The sequence below is a fragment of the Dermacentor variabilis genome, chromosome 2 (assembly GCF_050947875.1).
Source record: "Dermacentor variabilis isolate Ectoservices chromosome 2, ASM5094787v1, whole genome shotgun sequence".
In the NCBI taxonomy this organism is placed as follows: Eukaryota; Metazoa; Arthropoda; class Arachnida; order Ixodida; family Ixodidae; genus Dermacentor; species Dermacentor variabilis.
This window is the reverse complement of record NC_134569.1, coordinates 77,236,602-77,260,106: the sequence shown is the minus strand read 5'-3', so window position 1 is coordinate 77,260,106 and position 23,505 is coordinate 77,236,602. Positions and strand designations below refer to the sequence as shown.

The window sequence follows — 23,505 nt, the reverse complement described above, 5'->3', positions numbered from 1 at the left end:
CAGCTACACATAAAGGTTAATGCAGGGTAATAAAGAAGCAAACAAAATTAATTATGCTCACAGTGTACGCATACGCTATTCATGACAAGATTTTGACTCTACATAGGGACCACTTCTGTTGAAATCCAAAAGAGAAAAAGATGGCCAGGAAAAACATATATTCCTCAATGAAATTATCTTCGTATTTTCGACTAAAAGAAATCCGGAGTTTAACCCCGACCCCCTCCACACACACTCACACATATTTTCTTTTTTCTTTCTACATATTTTACAGCGCATGTTACTCACTAATTGTACATGTTACCCGGAGCGTTCTGTTCTCCCAATATTCGACTGAGCTCTTCACGACTTCTATTCGATGCTCTGGCCGCGGCTGCGGACTCAAATCAACAAATACCGCCAGCCAATCAGCAACCTTTCCCTCCATGAACCTTTCAAATTTTCGCGCTACCTTTTTACCTATGTGGCCAGACGAAAATTTTGATGACTGCGAAAATAGGTAGCTTAATCGTGAATACTCAAAGTGGTTTGAAAATTATTCAGCTGTCATTTATTTTCCGGTAACCTTAGCAGACATTGGTTTGGTATTTTTGTTTGCATTTGTTCGAAAGATTTGTGCGGTTCGGTCAAGAGTTTCTATTTCTGTGCTGCTGTCGAAGCGAAACTGGCCATTCCACCAGCTCCGGCTCTTCTCAGTCACAAATAGCAACGGCAGTCGCGCGGTTTCTCTAGTTGATGCGAGCTTGATGGTTTGTTTAGGTACAGTGGCTTTAGTTTAGGTGCTGCGATACATGTCCTTGCATTTGGTATCCCACGAAAGTTTGTACTTCACCTGTCATATGCCGCAGAGTGACCTTCGTAACTCCCCAGCCTTCCTCGCTTTGTAAGTGGTACTTTCTTTTATGTTACGTTTATTTGCAATTTCCCCTTTCTATCATTACCTTGGCAGACGACTGTCTGTAAACGCTAACTAGCGGCACTCCTCTCACTCATCTTGGCTTTATCATGAGACCGCGGGGTGTTCTTATGACCATTGGTTTCCTCTGCTTTTGCGGTCACGACCCTTTTAGTCAAATTTCTCCCGCGTACTGTCCTTACTCGGCTGCATCTAGGCAGGGCGCTTCGCAAATGCCAACTAAGTACGTTTCGACTAAACGAAATCGTTCGCAGTCGAGAGCCTGCGGTACTGATTCGGCTTGAATACATTTTCCGACAGGTAACATCATTGATGTCGAGTGTCCTTGTCATGTTTGTGTCGCGTGTAGTCGGTTCTATATGTTAAGCTCATTTCCAAATATATTTTGCGTGTTTCTAATAACTGGTCAGAATTTAAAGTTAGCTAAAGTCTTATTTAAACGACCAGATCTCATTTAATCGTTTACTTGTGAGCATCTATCGATGTGTAACCAGACTACTGCGCGAGCAGCTCTGCAGACAAGTTCGTTCAGTTTATACGTCCGCTTGAAACAATGTCCATGAGAAATATGGACATTCAATATAACATGGGTTTGTTGGGCTTAGGGAGCTCCTTTTCATCGTGATGTAGCCAATTAATTTTGTTGTACAGTAGGTAACTCGGATCGCTTGCCGTTTAACGTGCGCCAATTAATGACGCTGATTACGCGAAGCACACTAATACTACGCTAAAGCAGCCGCACTCCATCACACGTACCGGTACGTACAGTTCACATCTGAAATATTCGTCCCCCATTGTTTTCGCATGCAACTAGTTATATTCACAATGCTATGTAGAACCATGTTTCGACTTTTTATAAATTGCATACGACTGCAAATTTTGTTGCAAGATTCTTCCAGCCATTGCTTTACACTGACGAAAACAAGTCCCCTTGTCGAAACGTTGGCTCCAGACGGTGGCTTCCCTTGTTCATCCACCGACGACCACTTTCGTCTGCTGTATGTCGACTCACCCACTCTGTGTTCCTCTCTGCTCACCGAATTTCACACCTCCCTCTGACTTCTTTACTTGCATTAGCTCCTTCTCTGCTTTCAACCACCTGCCACTTCATCCTGCATTCTATTGTGCTGTTGCACAGCATCATCGCCATGACAACAGCATAATATGGGCTACCAAGCGCATATCGCACCAGGTCATGGAAGGGCCAGATAGCCAGCTATGAATATTTTAAAAAATGCACATGTTGAGAAAAGTACCCATTTCCCCATTCCACGCAGAGGTCAAAGCACCTCACCAATTAAGCATCCCACGTAATGCGCACAAAGTACAACTTGCAGCTGTTTCACTCATTGTAGAAGCTGCTTCACCATGCTTCATCCACCAATGTTTTTTTCATTTCATCGCGTTGCTGAATGCAAAGATAAAAAGGGCTCTCACCATAGTGTCCATAAGCTTCTGTTATCTTTAAAACAAGTTGAATTTTAATGTCCTAAGTTGCATAGTGCCAATCGGAGACACAATAGTGGAGGGCTCCAATTAATTTTGATCACCTGGGGTTCTTTAACAATCACCTAAATTTAAGTATGTTGCACGGACTGTTTCCCTCACTTGCAAACTTGACCAGCATATTATAGACTGTCAGTAATGCTACAAAGCAAACAGTTACCATTTTTGGGTAATCTTAACAAGATATGCCCTAATTGAATTGTAATGGTGTCTGACAGACCTTTCAAATGAAAAATTCTATGAATGGAGGTCGTTCTTACTCAGTTTTCTTTTTTATTACAATTATATGCATGAGACTATTAGCAAGACGGAGATGTCAGGCAACAACTCTATTCCATTTCTTTTTGCACTTCATCATTGTCTAATATGGTTTATTTCCTGTGATATTATTATTAGCAGCCAGTAAATGTAACAGGTAATAAAAGAAAAGTAGGATCAAAGGTAAAAAGTTGTACTACACTATTCCCTGTCTACTGTTTCTTTTCATGAGGAAGTAAGGTCAATGTCAACATAAGTATAAAAACATCTATTGCAGAGAATGAGTGAAACTAGCTTCAGCCTTGATTTTCTGCTGTATGATTGCCCGTATGAAAGTACTGTGAAATTGCATGGAATCAAATCCAACATAGCAACATTGGTATATTGGCCTAAACACATATATGTTACTGTGTTCACGTAGCCAAACTGTCCTTTCATATAAGAAACGTTGAATAAATTAACACTACTCTTTATAATTTTGCAGCTTTTATCACTTTGTTGATCATGAAACATCGACTATACTACCAGGCTTCACAATCTCGTTTCGTTTGGCCTATCATGTAGTGCAGTTATTTACTGCATGCAAAGGTTACAGCTATTTGAGACAGTACACATTATCTCTTAATAATAATTAAGTATTTTATGTTTGGCGTCTCTTACACACGTTTCTTGCAACGAAGCACATTAGCACTTCAACAAATAATCTTGTTCATCATAGCCTTAAGCACCACAGTATATCTATACCAACTAGCCGAAATTTCTGTATGTAAATGATCTTGTCTATCTCTAATTGCAGGCTTATGTTTTGTTGAAGAAATGCCAGCAGCCCGCAACATTTTGTCTCATGTAGTTGGACTGCACATACCCACATGCAGGCAAGTGCTCAGGTTCCTCATCCTGCTATGGTATGTTTCGTATAATTCATCAAAGTTTTTTCATGCACTGCTTTTAAGCTTAAATGCAGAAATGGGCCACCTGCCCACAGTTCAGAAATTGTGGACTGTCTTTCTATGCCCAGTGACGAAATTCTGCAAACATGCAGAAACTGATAAAAGCATTTTCTTTCCCCAGAAGTATCTGCAATGTTCGCCTAAAGTGCAGTGCGAGCACATCTGGAGTGCAGCATCTGCGTAAACTTTCAACAGCCCACTCGCTTGCCAACCGGCCACCAGAGGAAATAGCCATTCCCGTGCCCTACGGCCAACTGGCTGCCAAGGTTTGGCCTGCCAAGAGAAACCGAAATCCCAAGAAACACCTCCTCTGCCTGCACGGTGGTCAAGACAATGCTGGGAGCTTCGATCCATTGCTTGAAAAGCTGGATGGTGGGTGGCAGGCTGTGGCATTAGACTTTACCGGCCATGGTCTTTCGTCGCATCTGCCGAAGGGATGCGTCTACACCACGACACACTTAATGTTGGATATTGCTCGTACTGTTCAGTTTCTTGGCTGGGACCAGTTCAATTTGCTGGGCCACAGTATAGGAGGCCTCGTGGGACACAGATATGCCAGCGTATTTCCTCAAAAGGTTGGTGCCTTTTTCTTGAGAACACAAGAGCTCGATGCTGTGTCCCCCATGTTCGTATTGTGAACGTGCCTTAACTCAAAGCTCTTCTTTTGTCCTCCCAAGTGTAGTGCAGGGCAGCGCGCCCGTGTGGGCATAGCTGTCTGCTGAGCTCTTAGACCGATGCTCAAGTGTCTCAGCAACATTTCAGAGTGCATTTGGACCTATTGAAGATTGCCTGGAATGACTACTAAGGTGGTATACAAAAGTTCAGTAGAGCATTGTATGGTGATAGCACTGTTGCAAATGTAAAAAATATTGAGTGTCTGTACAGATCTAAAATGTTATGCAGTTTATATTTTATATAGAGGGGGTATTATATCTATTACTGACATTAATAAGCAGTCCATTTTAATAAGTTTTGCTTGTTCTTCTTTTCAGGAAAATATATTTTGCATTTTTAACTCCTTTTGTGCCTTGAGCGAGCTGCGCTCATCCTCGCATTTTTGCTAAAGATGGCTGAGAATGAGCTCCATTTGTCGACAGTACTTAGCATATTCTAGCAATGCCATGGGCAAGCCTAATTTTGTCTCATTGTTTACTCGTGCTTTTGGTAGATGGCAGCACACAATCCATTAGGCAGTGCAAGAGAGAGCAAATTTATTCTTTTTGAGGAATTAAAATATGCAGGCAACTGGGGTCTCTAAAAATAGTTTGGCCATTTTTGGTCAAGCTTCAAAATAATAGCATGGCACAGAAGGAGTTGAACAAGCACGCAACTTTGCACAAGGAAGACAGAGAGAGAGGCAGACAGGCACTATTTATGTCTTCTCAAACTCTAATGTATTGAAATATTGGTCGGAACATTCACAAAGCTGAATTACATACTTAACAGTTTAACAGCATTTAATTAGGTCAGACAGAAGCATGAATACTAAATCTGGTTACTTACTTAGTGATGTCAATAAATTGAAGCTTACAATTCAGGCATCTGTAGAATGAATTGTCTGCCAGTACTATATTGTTTGTTTATTTTTCTATAATCAACCAGCTGTTATATTTGTACAGAAGGCTTACTTTTCTTGATCCATCTTTTGTCGAGATTTTCCTGGATATAAAACCGATGTTCATCTGAAAACATTCTACTGTGACCTTTGCACTTCTTTCAGGTGTCAAAACTAATACTTGTGGAGGGCTTTGGAGAAATCTATGAAGCTAGAAGCCAACTCCTCGGCACTGTAAGAACTACACTTCAGTCTTTTCTGCGTCTTGAAGAGAAGCACTTCAGTCGGCAACGAAGTTATACTGAAGAGGAGATCATGGCTCTCTATGCCAAGATGCCTTGGGGATGCATTCGTGCTGATGATGTGAAGGTATTGATGAAACGAGGCTGCCAGCTCCAGGCAGATGGTCGTTACAACTTTACTAGAGATATTCGGCTAAAGGCACTTTACTGGGAAAAGGTCGACAAAGCTGCCCTCGACCCATGGTGGAAGTCGTTTAAAAATGACATTCTTGTCTTGGACGCTGTGCCTGGTTTTGGCAGCTGTTCAGTCCAGAATGGCAGAATGATAAATGCTTTGAAAAAACACTGCCGCACTTTTCAAATGGCAGTGCTCGATGGCGATCACCACATTCACATGAATCAGCCAGAGCTGGTAGCCAGTTACATAAGGCCCTTTTTAGATGATTTGCAGGGCACTAGAAATCAGATGTGGTTTGTGTGACAAACTGAAAATATATATCTTTCTTTTTCTTAGCGGCTTTATCAAAGTCCTTGTACTTTGTAAGGTGGCATAGGTGCCACGGAAAAGGTAAGTTCAGATGATTTTATTTATGGCGATAAAAAAAAGAGCAAGAATCAGGTGCGAAACTGGCTTGGATAAAATAGATGGCGCACTCTTAGGATGGACATCTCGCATGGATTAAAGATAGTGAATCCAGAGTAGAGAAATCAGATTTTTTACTTCCTTGCATCATGCCTTTTGATACCTTCGATAATTCATACACAAGTGCCTTGGCACTGTTTCAGTACAATGTCCTCTTTACGAAAATACATCTAGTAAAGGGATATATACATTTAGTAGGGAGGCTACAGTGGCTTGCTGACATAAAACCATACATGCTTATTTATTATTGAGTAGCAATGCATACCATCCATTTTGTTAAGTATTCTTTTGTGTCCAAGTCATCTCCTATCCTCATCTTCCAAGTGCTTATATGTCTCATTTCCTAATGTGAAAAATCTGGTCATTCTGCCTTGGCAGGAAAGCTTTACATTGTTGTTGGCAGCTGTAATCAACATTCTTCACTTCATTGTTTCACATTGTCTTTCACACACCGACATCTAGCGTCATTGTAATTAAAATGTCGCTGCCAAACACACAAAGGTAGACCTGTCCAGCAATTACATTTTTTTTCCCAACTGTGGAGGCTTACAATTGCATGGCTACTATTAAAGGAACACTAAGGAGCGGCACCAAATTATTTTAAATTAGCAGAGTAGTCTTTAAAAAATCCTGCTTCCTTCATTTTTGTTTTTTGGCAGAAAGCTAATAGATATGAGATCGAGTGATAAGGCCAAGCTTTCTTCTCAGAATATTGCACCGTAAGTAATGTGATAATGATGTCGATGTGAAGTGGCTGGTGTCACTGTATTCTCAAATAGCTTTATGTTGGAAGAGTCCTGAAAGTTGTCATAATGAGTTGCCGCTCGCTTTTGAATGGAATCATTCTTTATGATGAACCCTATCCAACCCTAAGTAGATTTCATAGAAATATATGATATCTCAGGGAGCTGGTGTGAGAATTTCGAGCTGGCATCACCACCTGTCAATCATTTTTTCATCTTTTTTGGCTTTCCAGTCCGCTTTACCCGCGTTTGTTGCCCCGTTTGTTGCCCGCGTTTACCCGCGTTTGTTGTCGCACCCAATCTGCTCTTTTTTTATCCCTTAACGTCACACCCATCATTCTTCTTTCCATAGCTCGTTGTGTCGTCCTCAATTTCAGCAGAACCCTTTTCGTAAGCCTCCAGGTTTCTGCCCCATATGTGAGTACTGGTAACACACAGCTGTTATACACTTTCCTTTGGAGGGATAGTGGCAACCTGCTGTTCATGATTTGAGAATGCCTGCCAAACGCACCCCAGCCCATTCTTATTCTGGTTATTTCAGTCTCATGATCCGGATCCGTGGTCACTACCTGCCCTAAGTAGATGTATTCCCTTACCACTTCCAGTGCTTCGCTACCTATCGTAAACTGCTGTTCTCTTCCGAGACTGTTAAACAATACTTTAGTTTTCTGCAGATTAATTTTCAGACCCACCCTTCTGCTTTGCCTCTCCAGGTCAGTGAGCATGCATTGCAATTGGTCTCCTGAGTTACTAAGCAAGGCAATAACATCAGCGAATCGCAAGTTGCTAAGGTATTCTCCATCAACTTTTATCCCCAATTCTTCCCAATCCAGGTCTCTGAATACTTCCTGTAAACATGCTGTGAATAGCATTGGAGAGATCGTATCTCCCTGTCTGACACCTTTCTTTATTGGGATTTTGTTGCTTTCATTGTTGAGGGCTACGGTGGCTGTGGAGCCGCTATAGATATCTTCCAGTATTTTTACATATGGCTCATCTACACCCTGATTCCGTAATGCCTTCATGACTGCTGAGGCTTCGACTGAATCAAACGCATTTTCGTAATCAATGAAGGCTATATATAAGGGTTGGTTATATTCCGCACATTTCTCTATCACCTGATTGATAGTGTGAATATGGTCTATTGTTGAGTAGCCTTTACAGAATCCTGCTTGGTCCTTTGGTTGACAGAAGTCTAAGGTATTCCTGATTCTATTTGCGATTACCTTAGTAAATACTTTGTAGGCAACGGACAGTAAGCTGATCGGACAGTAAGCTGATCGGTCTATAATTTGGGAGTGTTTAAATGTCACAATTTGCTTGTATTTTCAACACACTGCTATTCGCATTTGCTTTATTTGAGGGACCCATAGAAGCATGTAACATGCAAATGTAATTTGCAAAAGCCTCAAGCGGGACTCTTGTACAAACGTTTGATTTCATTGCCTACATTAGTACTAGATCTTTCATGCTCCACTCATAATGTGTTGTTGATGTCCAGTTTTGTGCCCAGTCTTCTAGTCTTTCTGCTATGTGTGAAAGCCAGTTATCATATTTGTTAAAACAGTGGCATTGTTGTACCGCACTGATCCATTACATAGTTGTAGAATAGGTACCCAAAGTGGCGGGGGGTGGGGGGCAGGTACCTATTCCCCAATGAGGGTATGCAGGGCAGCAAGCTCTAGAACTTTCTTTTTTTTTCTTGCAGTCACGTCTTGTGTCTTGCGCTTGCAGCGCCACTGCAGCTACAGGAAAAAAACTACAAAATTTAAAATAAATATGAACTAAGTAGTATAATCTTAAGCATATTATTGTTAATGTTCATTCTAAGTAATAGTATAAATAAATAAGACTACAATCCTATTTGCAATTCTGATTGTGAATGTGAAATTGTTTCTGTCCGGTCAACTAGCAATGCCGAAACCTTCTGGCTTTAAACCTTGGTAGGTTATTGTTCAGTCTTTGAGATTTTTGTGAGGTGAGACAATGTGGTAGCCTACATCACCATTCATTGCTTACAAAGCTAGCGGGTTGCTCAGAAATCTAGTTAGATTTAAAGGCAACATCCGTCACATCAATGGATGCCACCATGTTTGTTGGCACGAAGCAGTTTGGACAACCCACTACATTAAAAAAATTATGTGCTCAATAGGAACCACAAATTCCATTTGCACCTTGTGCACGCACAGTAAACATGACACTGTGTATTTTGTTTTGTAGCCCCTATTCTGAATCTGCATTACTTAAATTACGCATTGTGTATTTCAAGCTATTAAGATATAGCAAGCAATGTTAACTTCTAATAAAAAAGAAGTATTGGAAAGTAGATTTTTGTCTTTGCTGACACCAAGACTTTAGGTGATAAAGCCAGCAGGTAACCCTCATGCAAGTCTGCATGAGGATACTTCGTACGTTCATCCTCTTGAACAGTGTTAAGTGCAATAGCATAATTAAGATTCAGCCTTTTCACATGTACCTTTCATACTTCTTTCAGTGTTTCTCTGAAGGCATGTTTTGCTTTCCTAGGCAACCATGAATCTTGACTTCAAGCTTATCAGTCATTATGGTGACATAATTTTTCTTTATTTTTCACATAAGACTGTACTAAGAGTTTATTTTGGGGGCAAGGGTTGAAGTGAAAGCTATTCGCATGAATTTGTACCTCTAAACATATACCTCTTTTTATCAGTGACCTCTGCAGTATTTTTACTTAAGCCAACTGCAACGAAATTGTGGGCAGCGTAAAAGCATAATTTAGATAGTGTAGACATAGTTAAGCCTTCGTGAAAAATGTTATGTTTTAACATTTGAAATACAAGTGAATGCATCACAAAAAGCTTGCAAGAGTAGATGTTCTTGATACCGTAACTGAAAGAAAAATAATGCTGCCATTACCTCCGCCGGAAGTGACACATGACTTGGCACGTGCAGCTCTTGGCATGACATCAAAAATTGATCGCAACTTGCAGCTGCCGTAGGGGCGACGTGACGGGACTTGCATCACATCCGCTAACCAACAGGCGCGCGTGCTGTCTGCTCAGGTGCTAATCAGAGGCTGTTAATGAGTAACTTAGACATGTACAAGCCCTGCATCTTTGCCAAGATTGCTTCAGTAGTACATACCACTCATTCATTACCTATTTAGACAAAGCGAGATTTTGTTCCAGTTGACTTTAAGATCATGCACTGTGGCCCCTACTTCTTTTCTTTACTAGTGTAAAATTACTGTAGTGGTCTGACAGCTATGGTGTTGTGTTGTCGTCAGGCATGTGCAACCAAAGTGTGTATGAGCCTTAAAACTCTGTGGATGTTCTTAAAATATTGTCATAAGTGGTGCCGAGTGCTGATACCATCGCTGTAGAAAGTAGTGCTTAACTGTTTCATTAAACAGTAGAAAGTAGGGTGGGTATTCACGCTGAAGAAGTCAATCATTTTGCACAAGTGTCATCTTGGTTGCAGCCACATTATTATTGTTAATGTCATGGAGTGTACATTTTACACCTTACGCATAAAAATTATTACCGATTGTATGCCAAACGTGTACTGCTGTCTTCTCTTCACCATTAAAGATTGCAGAATTGCCATTTATGTCTGCCTCTTCTTCTTTTTTTTCCTGTGCCATTCTTTTTCACTTAAAACCAAACTTCGTGAACAATGTCCACCTATCATTTCCTGCATTTTAAAATTTTTACCGAAGATGACCTTAAGGGCCCCTCACCAGGCCCCGTAGCAAATTTTGGTTATACGCTGGAAGTTGTAACGTGTCCTTTAAAGAGTGTTCTGCCATAAACATTTTTCAAATCGGCTCATTAGTAGCCGAGATATAAATATTTCAATGCTGCGAACCCACGATTTCAGCAGGCGGGCTCCACTGCCAAGCAAGACGCTCTCTACATTCGCCCCGTCTAGCCTGTGCAAGCAAAATTCCTTCTCTGCGTTCTCCCATACTGGACCTCGAGGATCGCATGATGCACACGTCACAGGCCCCGCCTTCATTCATTTTCTTTCTTCTTTTATTTGGCACTACATATTTCCGCTTACGACGTCGCATGCGAGCTGTTGTCTCGTTCGCGCCGTGCATGATTTTGCGGGCTGTGCTCAAGGAAACATGACTAGTGGTATAATTCAGTGCTACACGAATACTGAGGCAGAACAAGCGGATTGCACAGCATGATCACACGCTGGAACATGGAAGAAAATAGCATAGTTTCGGTACCTGTGCACGTGACTGCACGACCGTGGGAACAAGCAGACTGAGCAGAAGTACATCTCTCTTGCTTCGGTGCGAAATGAAACAAGAAAAGCATGCAGACATTCTGTTTGTGTGTTTTATTATTTCTCAAAGCTTCAATTCGTCAATTCAAGCAACAGATCGCACAGATAACAGATGTCTTGAATAATTCTTGAAGTTCCGTGTCACCACGAGCGACGTCACACTGCGGACATGAATACGTAGACGCAGGAACACGAGTACGTCACCGTCCCCCTTGGAGCGCGGCGGCCGCAAGGAGAAGGAAAAATGGCATTCGGTTTGAAATTTCAGATCTTTCCACGGCGCGTAGCGATGTAATACTTTGCAGACACGATCATTATCGCGCAATGTATGCTCTGCGTTTGTCAGCTCAAAATGGCCAGACCTGGTGAAAGGCCCTTTAACTATTATGGTTAAGGAAATTTAACACCATGTTTGCAGTCCTTTAGCATTGGACCAGAATTATTATTTTTCTTATTCTTGTAGATTTCACTTCATACTGCATGCAAAGCAGTTAATCACTGAAAGATTTCATGCTTTGAGCTCTTTAACAATTACCGTGCACTATCACTATCGTTGCTAAGTGAATTCCACTTAATCGGACCACTTGCCTGTATTCTAGTTTTCAAAATTATATGCCTTCATTATAAGCGGCGATAGCCCTCGCACTCTTGCAACCTAACGTCGCCAGGATCGTCACAAACTGCATACAAGAACTACAGATCTGGCTGGGTGTCCCTAGCGGCACTAAAAATCCTCGGAAAAATTACGCCTCCTAAACAAACAATCGAACTAGTTTGGGTACCGGCCCACTCAGTTAAGGGCAACGAATATGCTCATCAACAGGCCCGTGCGCTCAACTCCCGGGCCACCAAGGAGGAGCCAAGGGGATGGCAACCCATAACCAGTTATAAATATAGTCAAGTATTACAGCGACAGTACGAAGACATTCCCGCACCCCCACCACTCCTTGACCATAGCCAAACAAACAATATACAGGCAAATCCAGGCAGGATAATTTCCCCACCCCTGCCTCCAGAACAAAATGTACCCAGAAAGATACAAGAACACATGTCCTAACTGCAATGCACTAGGCACACTTCAGCACGTCATAGAAGAGTACAGTTTTTCCAAAGACCACCCCCAACCTATACCCATAACTAACCTCCCTACTATACCCACCCTTTACGAGTGATTGGAGATCATGCCAGCCCCACCCTGCAAGACCAGCTCCGACTGATCCACAGGGGCGAGGCGGCTCTGGAAGCATATGGAGCCCGTCAAGAGATAGCCACCCCATCAGACGCTTAATGCACTCCATTTCATTATGGGCCAGTAAAGTTGTTTCTCTCTCTCTCTCTTGACAAGCAATCTCGCAAGTCTGTATCTAATGGAGGATGAAATGAAGGAAAGGACCAGATGCAACTACTGACCCATCAAGGCAACAGTGCCCGCTTTTCCACTTAAATGAACAAAGCCTCATATGAAGTCTCTATGAGGCTTTTCATTTCATGTATTTGTACCCTCAGGGCTTCACAGCATTACAGAGGGAAGCAGGCACGAGCAAAAAGCAAAAGCAACGATAAAACTATGTGGACCCCTCGCACTGTGGGAACTGATGTAAGCAAAGCTTTCTGTGCTGTTTAATTTTACAATAATTAGCGGTAGTGCCGATGGCAAATGTTCAATTTCTTCACTGTTTAGGCCAATACGAGAGTAGTGAGTTGAGGTTAAATGTTACCTTGTGTGCTTGCATGCACAACTGCTGTTTGCCTGCGTAGTAAACAGAGCACACAGTTGGACGTACTTGCTTGAAGCGTTGTTCTGCGTCATTGTTCATAACCTCTGAGAACGTTAGCATTGTCATTGCCTCACACAGCACATCGCATTACGGCAGTAGTGCTAACCTTTCAAATTATGGAGCCAGACATGCCAAAACCACAATCAGATTATGAGGCATGCAATAGTGGCCGACTCCGGAATAATTTTGACCCAGTTGGATTCCTTAATGTGCACCTAAATCTAAGTACACTAGCATTATTGTATTTGGCCCCCTTCGGGATGCGACTGCCGTGTTCGGGATCAAACCAGCGACCTCGAGCAAGCCATAGTCGTGAAGCTACCTTGGCAGGTACAGAAGTGTTGATTTTATGTGCGACTGCTTCCGTAGTGTCGCCTAGACAGTACGGTGCTTTAATGCTGCTTTACGTCTGTACGTCTTGCATCAGTCGTACACTTGACAAATTTGCATGGTGTTAATTTTTCAGAAAGGGCAAAAATGTACCGTATTGTACCTTGAACTTAAATTTACCCAGTTTGTCCGTGACCACTGTCGTGTCTGGTAGCAGCTGTTGCTCGCCATCTTGCATCACCATTTCCCTCTCCCATCCTCCCCCCCTGAATGGGAACTGCGAGCAAAGAGTCGCAAGGCTGTCATTCACTCGTTTCATGACTGCGTCCGTTCTGCTCATTCACTACCTTCTCTCCATACCTCCTCTCTAACATTCTATCTACCGCCCCTCTAGACTGTTGCATGTTAGCGGAAAGGTAAAACTAAAGTAATGTTTAACAGTCTCAGTAGAGAACAGCAGTTTATGATAGGTAGCAAGGCACTGGAAGCTGTAAGGGAATGTGCTAACATAATCCTAATCCATAAGAAAGAGGACGCCAAAGACTTGAAAAATTATAGACCGATCAGCTTAATGTCCGTTGCCTACAAAGTATTTACTAAGGTAATCGCAAATAGAATCAGGAATACCTTAGACTTCTGTCAACCAAAGGACCAGGCAGGATTCTGTAAAGGCTACTCAACAATAGACCATATTCACACTATCAATCAGGTGATAGAGAAATGTGCGGAATATAACCAACCCTTATATATAGCCTTCATTGATTACGAAAATGCGTTTGATTCAATCGAAGCCTCAGCAGTCATGAAGGCATTACGGAATCAGGGTGTAGATGAGCCATATGTAAAAATACTGGAAGATATCTATAGCGGCTCCACAGCCACCGTAGCCCTCAACAATGAAAGCAACAAAATCCCAATAAAGAAAGGCGTCAGACAGGGAGATACGATCTCTCCAATGCTATTCACAGCATGTTTACAGGAGGTATTCAGAGACCTGGATTGGGAAGAATTGGGTATAAAAGTTGATGGAGAATACCTTAGCAACTTGCGATTCGCTGATGATATTGCCTTGCTTAGTAACCCAGGAGACCAATTGCAATGCATGCTCATTGACCTGGAGAGGCAAAGGAGAAGGGTGGGTCTGAAAATTAATCTGCGGGAAACTAAAGTAATGTTTAACACTCTCGGAAGAGAACAGCAGTTTACGATAGGTAGCGAAGCACTGGAAGTGGTAAGGGAATACATCTACTTAGGGCAGGTAGTGACCACAGATCCGGATCATGAGACTGAAATAACCAGAAGAATAAGAATGGGCTGGGGTGCGTTTGGCAGGCATTCTCAAATCATGAACAGCAGGTTGCCACTATCCCTCAAGAGGAAAGTGTACAACAGCTGTGTGTTACCAGTACTCGCGTACGGGGCAGAAACCTGGAGGCTTACGAAAAGGGTTCTGCTGAAATTGACGACGACGCAACGAGCTATGGAAAAAAGAATGATGGGTGTAACGTTAAGGGATAAGAAAAGAGCAGATTGGGTGAGGGAACAAACGCGAGTCAATGACATCTTAGTTGAAATCAAGAAAGAAAAATGGGGGGGGGGGGGGCATGGGCAGGACATGTAATGAGGAGAGAAGATAACCGATGGTCATTAAGGGTTACGGACTGGATTCCAAGGGAAGGGAAGCGTAGCAGGGGGTGGCAGAAAGTTAGGGGGGCGGAAGAGAACAGCAGTTTACGATAGGTAGCGAAGCACTGGAAGTGGTAAGGGAATACATCTACTTAGGGCAGGTAGTGACCACAGATCCGGATCATGAGACTGAAATAACCAGAAGAATAAGAATGGGCTGGGGTGCGTTTGGCAGGCATTCTCAAATCATGAACAGCAGGTTGCCACTATCCCTCAAGAGGAAAGTGTACAACAGCTGTGTGTTACCAGTACTCGCGTACGGGGCAGAAACCTGGAGGCTTACGAAAAGGGTTCTGCTGAAATTGACGACGACGCAACGAGCTATGGAAAAAAGAATGATGGGTGTTAAGACGTTTGCAGGGACAACATGGCCACAATTAGTACATGACCGGGGTAGTTGGAGAAGTATGGGAGAGGCCTTTGCCCTGCTGTGGGCATAACCAAGCTGATGATGATGATGATGATGATTACGACGACGACGGCGATAATGTGGCGATGTCCAGGGAGTTCCAGAGGGCATTGTGCACATGCAAAGTGATGGAAAGGTCCAAACGAGTTTCTTGTATTGCCTTTACTCTCAGCGATGCTCCTGCTACAGTGCCTAAAATATATTCTAGGCACTGTACTCCTGCCATTCCATGCATGCTCTGAACCACCTGCTGACGCGGCATGCGAGACAGGGACAGCAGCAGTGGAAAAGTCGAAGGAAGAGGCAAAGAAAGCTCCACTCTAAAGAAAAAACATTTTGGAGCAAATATACAGATATACAAAGCAGTACAAAAATAATCAAGCAGGGGAACACAAGTAGTGCAATATGAAACAAGAAAGAAAGTCACTTGCAGTTAAAGAACAAGTAGCATAGCATGAAAGTGGGAGTGTTGTAAGAGACCAGATAAAATTTGCAGAACTGTCAAAACTGATCAACAAGGCGAAAATAAGGGATATCCGAAATTATAATGCGAGAAAGACTTAGGAAGCAGTAAAAAATAGACGCAGCATGAAATCGGTGATAAGAAAGCTCGGTTCAGTAAAAACTCGTTAATTCGACATTTCGGATAATTCGAAGTAGCCGCCGCTGTCCGTCCAGCAAGGTATCGAAAGCAATATGTAACACATCCCGCTAATTCAGACTGAAATCCGCACCACCACCGATAATTCGACCTCCGCGCCATCGTGGATGGGGAGAGTGCTAGTGTGCGGGAGTATGTTGACGATGCTGGCGTCGCCGCGCGGGCCGCGCGGCTTTGCTTTTTCCATCTGCGGCCCTTTGTTTAAGCCTGACTGCAGAGAGACGCATTTGCGCTTGGCCATGGCATGGCCAACGACTCTGTTGCAGGTCGCTTCTCTCCCGTGAGGTTCCGTATAAAGCTGAAGGGCGATAAAGTCGTCGCCGTGCGCCCTATGCTGTACTTGCGAGTGAAAGCGTGCGAGGGTAATGAGCCGGCGAACGTGGCTCAATCTCGCGTGCGCGAGCGAGGAATACCGGGCGAATGCGCGCCCTCTCCTGTCGCGCGCGAGGCACGGGGTGATAGTGTTCCTGTATAATACAGTAACACTAGGGGGTGAGGCGGAGGGAGGATGGCGATGAAGCCCCTTGGGGACGTTCTTCTACGGCGGCTGCTTACTGTGCGGCCATGCGGGCACCGTATCTTGAAAGCGACCTGCGACGTGGTGCGCGCCCGCGTGGGCGTCATCTTTAAAGCGATCTGCAATGTTTGCAGAGTACGCGTGATGCCGTTAGCTTCGCATGCGATGTGCCTGCTACGTTTTGTTCGCCTTTTAAGCGAGAGCTGTACGAAGGTCAATTCGCTCGCTGCTAGTGCCGCGATTCCTTGCTCCAGCGTTTTTCAGCGTGTTTCCGCGGTCATCGCGGCAGATCTGTGTTCATATGTTTACCTGTGCGCGCGTGACACCGCACTTGTTAGTTTAGTTAATAGGCGAATGTTTACTAGTTTACACGGCCGATAAACCTACTGTCCTTACTTCGTATAGCTATCTACTAATTTGCTATCGCAATGGATGCTTCGCGCTTTTCGTGCGAAACTACGAGATGGAGCAAGAGCCATCTCGACGTTGGGCATGTCGGACCGCGTTGGCCGCGTCCGGTTACGTTGGCTGCGCCAGTGCTTCGAAGTATATTGTTATTCCCGCCAACGTGACGTAGCGTGTGTGCGCGCGCGCTCACGCTTCGTCGGACTATATATAAACGCGCCTTAACCGAGCGATTTTTTTTTTCTCTGACATTCATTAGTTCGAATTTTCGTAGCATCCTCGCGGAACTCGAATTAACGAGCTTTTACTGTAACGAAAAAACCGAGATGTGTGCACTGAAAGATAAGCAGGGCAATATCTGCAATCTCGAAGATATGGTAAAAGCAGCGGAAGAATTCTATACTGACCTGTACAGTACCAAAAGCAGCCACGATACCTCTATTCAAAGTAGCAATGAACAGGTTACACAGGCTCCTTCTATAACTACGATGAAGTTAGAAGGGCCTTGCAAGACATGAAATGAGGAAGAGTGGGAGGTTAAGACGGAATATCAGTTGATGTAATGGAAGATGGAGAAGACTTAATGCTTGAAAAATTGGCGGCCCTTCATATGAACTGTCTATCGACTTCAAGGGTCCCACAGAACTGGAAGAATGCCAACATTATACTAATCCACGAAAAGAGATACGTTAAAGAATTGAAAAATTTTCGGCCCATTATATAGCTAACTTCCAGTATTATATAAAATAGCCACCAAGATAATCTCGAATAGAATAAGGGCAACACTGGACTTCAGTCAACCGAAGGAGCAGGCTGGTTTCAGGAAGGGATACTCCACAGTGGACCACATCCATGTCACCAATCAGGTAATCGAGAAATCGGCAGAGTACAATCAGCCTCTCTATGTGGTTTTCCTAGATTATGAAAAGGCATTTGATTCAGTAGGGACACCAGCAGTCATAGATCGAGGCATTGCGTAAGCGAGGAGTACAGGACTCTTGCGTAAATATCTTGGAAAGTATCTGCAGAGATTCCACAGCTACCTTAATTCTCCACACGAAAAGTAGGAACATACCTATAAAGAAAGGGGTCAGACAAGGAGACACAATCTCTCCAATGCTATTTACTGCGTGCTTGGAAGAAGTATTCAAGCTAATAAACTGGGAAGGCTTAGGAGTAGGGATCAATGGTGCAATATCTCAGCAATTTTCGGTTTGCAGATTACATTGTCCTGTTCAGCAACACTCAAGGAATTGAGCCTCCATGTCATAATTGTGGGGTCAGCAACCACCTAAAAAATCACGCAAATGGGGCACAAAGTTGTTGTGTCACTACTCCCTTAATTAATTTCTCCTAGGTGCATTAATTGATTTTAAAAGAGAGTAATAATTTTGATGCACAATTAGTTTTACACTGTTGATGTCTTGTTTTAACTCATGCAGAATACTAGAAACCACTGAGCCCGCACGAAGAAGGAAGTTCCGTAGCTGTGATCTCATCGACCAACTTCCCACAAGGAGTCCCAGCTGTCCGTAGAAGATTGCAACAAAGTATTCCAGGATGAAAATCCAGAATTTCCGGTTAGCAGAAAGGGTGGGCATCTTAATCAACACATGGCTCCAGGGCCCACACCAATCTCTTTGTGTTAGGCTGGCCACAGTTCAGTTGTAATTCCAAATATTAACTTGTGAAATCACCATAAATCAGTTGTGTGTGTGTGTGTGTGTAGGTATGTCACAATGGCACTTTTTGCAGCCATGATTTAGGCAAGATGAGTCCTTTCTAACATTGGTTACTGGAAAGATGTATTCAAGAGAGCATTGTGAATACGCCCTTTGCCTTCCTTTTAAGTTTAAAATTCCACCCAAGTCTTAGCCTGTTCTTTCTCTGCACTGCTTGCTTTATTTTAAAATAAAGTCTGCTACATTTATTGATGCTCTCAAAAGAAGCTAACTGGTCCCTTGTACCCATTTTATAAACATTTGAATTACCATTTTAATAATATACAATATTTTTATTTGTAGTGCATTGATAATTAAGATTTTTAAATTCTCTGTAAAGTTGCATTTACTAGGGACCTGCTCTATTAGTCATGTTTATAGCAACCTTACTAAATCACATATGTATTTATGAAGTGAACTGCTTCCTTAAGCATCTATGAGCAATTATGCAATGTTGTCTCGGTGTAGAGACAGGAAACAACCTTTCCGCATGCTGTTTTATCTTGCTTAATCCACACACTTACACTCAATTCTACTGCCATTAGTACTACATGCAACCATTTAGAGTGCAATTTACCTGAGGTGATAGTGGTAGTTATTGGCTGTATTCAGTCATGGAAGTGATGTATGTGGCTCTTGCATATGGATCCATCCATTTTCATACCAGTGAAAGTCTGCTGGCACATGAGATGCATGTGCAGTGGAACCTACTCGTGGCCTGTGGAACAAGGGAAACAGACTCGTACGTTTTTTGCCCTATTTCAGGCAGGCATGCTTATAAGTGCACTGGTATAGCCGGCATGCATGGTATAGTGTGCTAATACTGATCCACTAGTATCGCAAAACAATGGTCCTTTCTGAATCTAAAAATTTAGCACTATTTACAGGCATGGCGCTCGAATGTTAAGAATGGATGAACAAAATGAGTAGACTGCAATGCATTATGCGCATTCAGTGTGTGCTTAGGCTGAACTGCTACACTTGTTTAAGCTGTATCCTAAATTCCTTAAAATAAAGGGGCGTAATGTAATGTCGCTTGTTCTGCTTCGCATGTGTAGCACCAGATGTCATACTTTGTATGAAAACCTCCAATAATGTTTCATTACCAACTTTGGTATACATTAAAGTTGGTTAGTGATGATGCCACTTGATCACTAGAAATGCATATATATAGTAGTACTTGCACGAGCTTATGCGAAAACTGTTGTCTTGCAGTTTACCAGGAGCGGGAGAACAATTACATAGAGCACAATTGCATTTCTTTGTGAACATTGGGATAACTATTAGTTGGTGCTACGTATTGACAAAAAGTATTTTGTTTGCACTGTATTTATTACTTCTTTAAATGATTATCAATTTGATAATTGTGCAATTTTACAATGGTATAAAATCAAGGGTTTTACAATAACTCATCTGGTTGGGAATTAACTTGGTGCAAGAAAGACACTGACCACACTCAAAGTGAAAATTTTACTTGGGTTGTTGCCTTTCTTGCGCTTTTGTAGTGACATGTGATATTTGAAAAACTAGCATATTTAATGTATGTGCGACCCAACCTTCAATACGCATCATCCATCTGGCATCCCTCACAAGGTTATCTCGCCGATGACATAGAAGCCGTACAAAACCACGCTGCTCGCTTCATTACGTCACAATATTCAAGACATATCAGCGTAACCACCTTAAAACAAACTTTGTCTCTTCCATTGCTTGCTTCACGGCGCATAACTTCTTGTCTTTGCCTTCTTCACACTTTCTTTTACTTCACCCAATCAGGACAGGCCCTCTTAAAACACCCGTTCAGAACATCATCCCGTTTATTTCATACTCGCCCCTTGGCGGTGATAAAGTGCCAGACGACGGCGATGAGCAGCTCATTCTTCCCCCATGCCGTAACACTTTGGAACGCGATCCCGGATGACATTGTTTCGTGCAGCGACCGCTAAACATTTCGCAAAAAACTAAACGATTTGTATAATGCCAACGTAACCATATGAATACCACATCTATTTATTTATCGCCTCGTTGGTACTGTGTATATGTTTTGTCTTCTTCTTTTTTGAAATTCTCTTTTTTTTGTACCTATTACAACCAATGTGCACTTATTATGTAACTTTCTTATTAAGCTGTTCGACTTTGATGCACGCTCCCCCTTATGTAATGCCTTTGGGCCCTTAAGGTTGAATAAATGAAATGAAACATGTAAAATAAGAATTCAACCTTCCATGATCGTAAACATGGTAAGTAAAGCTAACTATAGCACCTACAAAGCTGAACCAAGCCTGGACATTGAATGTTTACACCACAGCTGCAGCAGTGCTTCCCAAGATGGCTACTAGCCGTAAGTGGAGGGAGCATTAGCTGAGCTACCAGCTGGCATGTAGAGGTCGAGGTCTAAAATACAGCTTACAAAAGATGGCTAATAGTTGTGGCGTTAGCTAGATCAAGCTGGAAGGTAGACGTCTACTAGTTAGCTACATGCTTCCAGGAGCAGTTATCTAGATTGCATGCAGTGGGCTACCCCAGCTACTGTGTCACCACGGCTTGTAACAAGTGCTTAAAATTGGTCAAACAGCACCGCCATGAAAAGAAGCCAGTTGTCATGCCATATGTACACAAGTTGTCGCATAATCTGGAGAATATTGCTAACAGAGACAGCATTGATGCTTTGTTTTCCTTACTGGTTAAGCTAATGAGACTATGTAATCTTGTTAGAACTAAGCTAACATGTAGAGAAGGATGGTGGTATGCATGGTTGTGGTGTTAGGCATGTGCATTTGTTTGTGGTGGTGTCGCTTACCAGCTGCCATTGTCTTATGTAAAGACATACGTTGGCCAGAGCAGCAGATGCGTCAATGCGAGATTAAAAGAACACAAGCATGGCCTGACCAGTTCACCTTGTTCCCACTTAGCAGACCGTTGCAAGAAGTGTGGTTGTTTGCCTTGTTACACTAACACCATCATTGTCGCCCGCAGTCATAACCAGCTTAATTGAAGAATCATAGCATTTTTTCATATCTGTCAATTTCAAGATGTTTGTATAAGCCAACCATCGATACCTCTGCCACATGAAGAAGTCAAATATCTGCTACATTCTTACGCCTTGTAATTTGGTAGTACATGCGACTGTATGAATTCCTGTTCATATTGTTCCTATCCATGCCTTTTTTCTTTTCCTGTTTTCTTCATTTTGTTTTGATATGCTGCTTATATTGTGTCCGCCAGCTGGCATTTTTGAAAAGCTTATATTCGGTGTTTCTTTGACTGCAGTTGTGTGAGTGCACTGTCCTGTTGTTTCTTTTCACTGTCTGCATTTCTCTGGTGCTGTTGTGTGTGTGTGTGTGCGTGCGTGCGTGTGTGTGTGTGTCATGACTTGAATGGCATGAATGACATAAGATGCTTGTGGTCATGATGCCATCATGGTCATTTTTTTAAATGTATATGTTGTGCCATATTACGAGCACCTGGTGGCTACCACGAGGCGACGGGAGCCCCCACTTCTCCACGACGAATCGAGAATTCGACACGGGAGGCGACTTCAAGAAGCGCCCAGCCATCTCCGCGACGAATCAAGAATTCGACGTGGGCGACGTCATCGCCCTGTCCCGCCTGGTTAATTCCTGCCGATGCCCAAACTGGGTCGGTATAACGTAAAACTATTCCATTTTGTTTTTATTCCAAATCGGCCATCACCGCTCGCTCATTGGTCCAAATTTTTCAGGCCGCGCCCATTTTGCCTACCTGTTTCCTGCCGACGAGGGGTCACCGAAGGGATTTAAGGGAGAACCGGCGCATTGTGAGGAGAGAGAGTCGCTTCCAGCTGTCCAGTCAGTCTTATGTGCTCTTACTGCTACCTGTATGCTATCATCCACTATCTGTAAATATTGTATAAAGTTTTTCGTTTCTTCTTCGTTTGCGGAAAGAGTCTGTCTTTCGTCCTCCACCCCGAAGTCACAACAATGTACTTGGGGAACTGACTAGATATTTGAATCATAATTGTGATGCCGTCATGGTTGTTTAACAGGATATATATTAGGATATGCATGACATGACACAACATAAATGACACCCGGTAACGCTTTGCGGAACCCCAAATGATTCTGGATAGCCAGCTAATCTATAGCCACTTACCTGGCCAATTACGCTTCGCATAACATTGATTAACAAAGTGCGTGAGATCTCTGCATAACTTTTGTGATATTTTCTTTGTGTATTTATTAACTTTGCCGACAGAAACCGATTTTTGTTTTACTTTAGACTCAACTTCAGTTAGTAGCAAGCCATTCTCCGCCGCTCTACAACAGCACACCAGAGAACATGGGCCCCCTCCCAGTCGCGATATGTTTCGCTGTAGTGGTGAAAGCTGGCACCGCCGTTCAGTTGCAGAGAAACTTGATGGTTGCAGTATGCCTCGACATTGCATTCGGAAGGTGGCGCTGATAGTGAGGCGGCCTTAAACACAACCTCTAGAGAACTTAACTGGCTGTACCCTCTCCCCTTGAGCTACGTCACGCAAAAGAGGCCCACATAGAAGTTCCATGCAGGTGCTACAAAGCTACAGGCGGCGCACCTGTGTTTAAAATGAGACGCGGAAGACCGAGTGGGCTACAACGGCGATAACAATTTGATTAGTTCTGGGAACCCTGCTGCTCCTTGGATACCTTGGGGGTTAGAAAAGTCCTGACATGCTACGACATACTTCCAAGCGCATTTTTTTTCTGGATGTGAACCGTGCATGTAGTCTCTAGCTGCGCTTGTGCTGCGATTGCGGTTGTGTGTCCTGCAAGCCTTCATTGCCACGGAATGTGGATTACGTTCATACCAGGATATGCCTAATAAGTGCTGCGTGCCCAATTGCTGGAGCAATTGGGCACGCAGAATTGGGCACAATTGAGCAATAGTTGCACGAA

General features: G+C 43.0%; 1 protein-coding gene across 7 annotated transcripts; it reads left to right on the top strand.

Annotated features, from left to right (window-relative positions):
- The first annotated feature begins 710 nt into the window (after nucleotides 1-710).
- LOC142572143 (serine hydrolase-like protein) lies at nucleotides 711-22,517 on the top strand. 7 transcript variants are annotated; one of them, XM_075681047.1, is made up of 7 exons: nucleotides 711-759; nucleotides 3,477-3,585; nucleotides 3,755-4,205; nucleotides 5,351-5,554; nucleotides 18,317-18,467; nucleotides 19,263-22,234; nucleotides 22,317-22,517. In XM_075681047.1, exons 1-5 carry the CDS (start codon nucleotides 747-749, stop codon nucleotides 18,332-18,334), a joined length of 795 nt encoding a protein of 264 aa, XP_075537162.1. In that variant the 5' UTR covers nucleotides 711-746; the 3' UTR covers nucleotides 18,335-18,467; nucleotides 19,263-22,234; nucleotides 22,317-22,517. The 7 variants fall into 7 exon arrangements, with proteins under 7 accessions (XP_075537162.1, XP_075537156.1, XP_075537157.1 ...); XM_075681041.1 differs by lacking the exons at nucleotides 18,317-18,467; nucleotides 19,263-22,234; nucleotides 22,317-22,517 and having other exon boundaries at nucleotides 712-759; nucleotides 5,351-10,401; XM_075681042.1 differs by lacking the exons at nucleotides 18,317-18,467; nucleotides 19,263-22,234; nucleotides 22,317-22,517 and having other exon boundaries at nucleotides 715-759; nucleotides 3,477-3,555; nucleotides 3,752-4,205; nucleotides 5,351-10,401.
- Nucleotides 22,518-23,505: the final 988 nt, after the last annotated feature.

What these genes read in the sequence shown, in the direction of transcription:
- LOC142572143 (XM_075681041.1), top strand. An exon ending in AGGTTCCTCATCCTGCTATG is followed by an intron (nt 3,586 to 3,754) that starts GTATGTTTCGTA and finishes TTTCCCCAGAAG; the next exon opens with TATCTGCAATGTTCGCCTAA. An exon ending in CCAGCGTATTTCCTCAAAAG is followed by an intron (nt 4,206 to 5,350) that starts GTTGGTGCCTTT and finishes CACTTCTTTCAG; the next exon opens with GTGTCAAAACTAATACTTGT.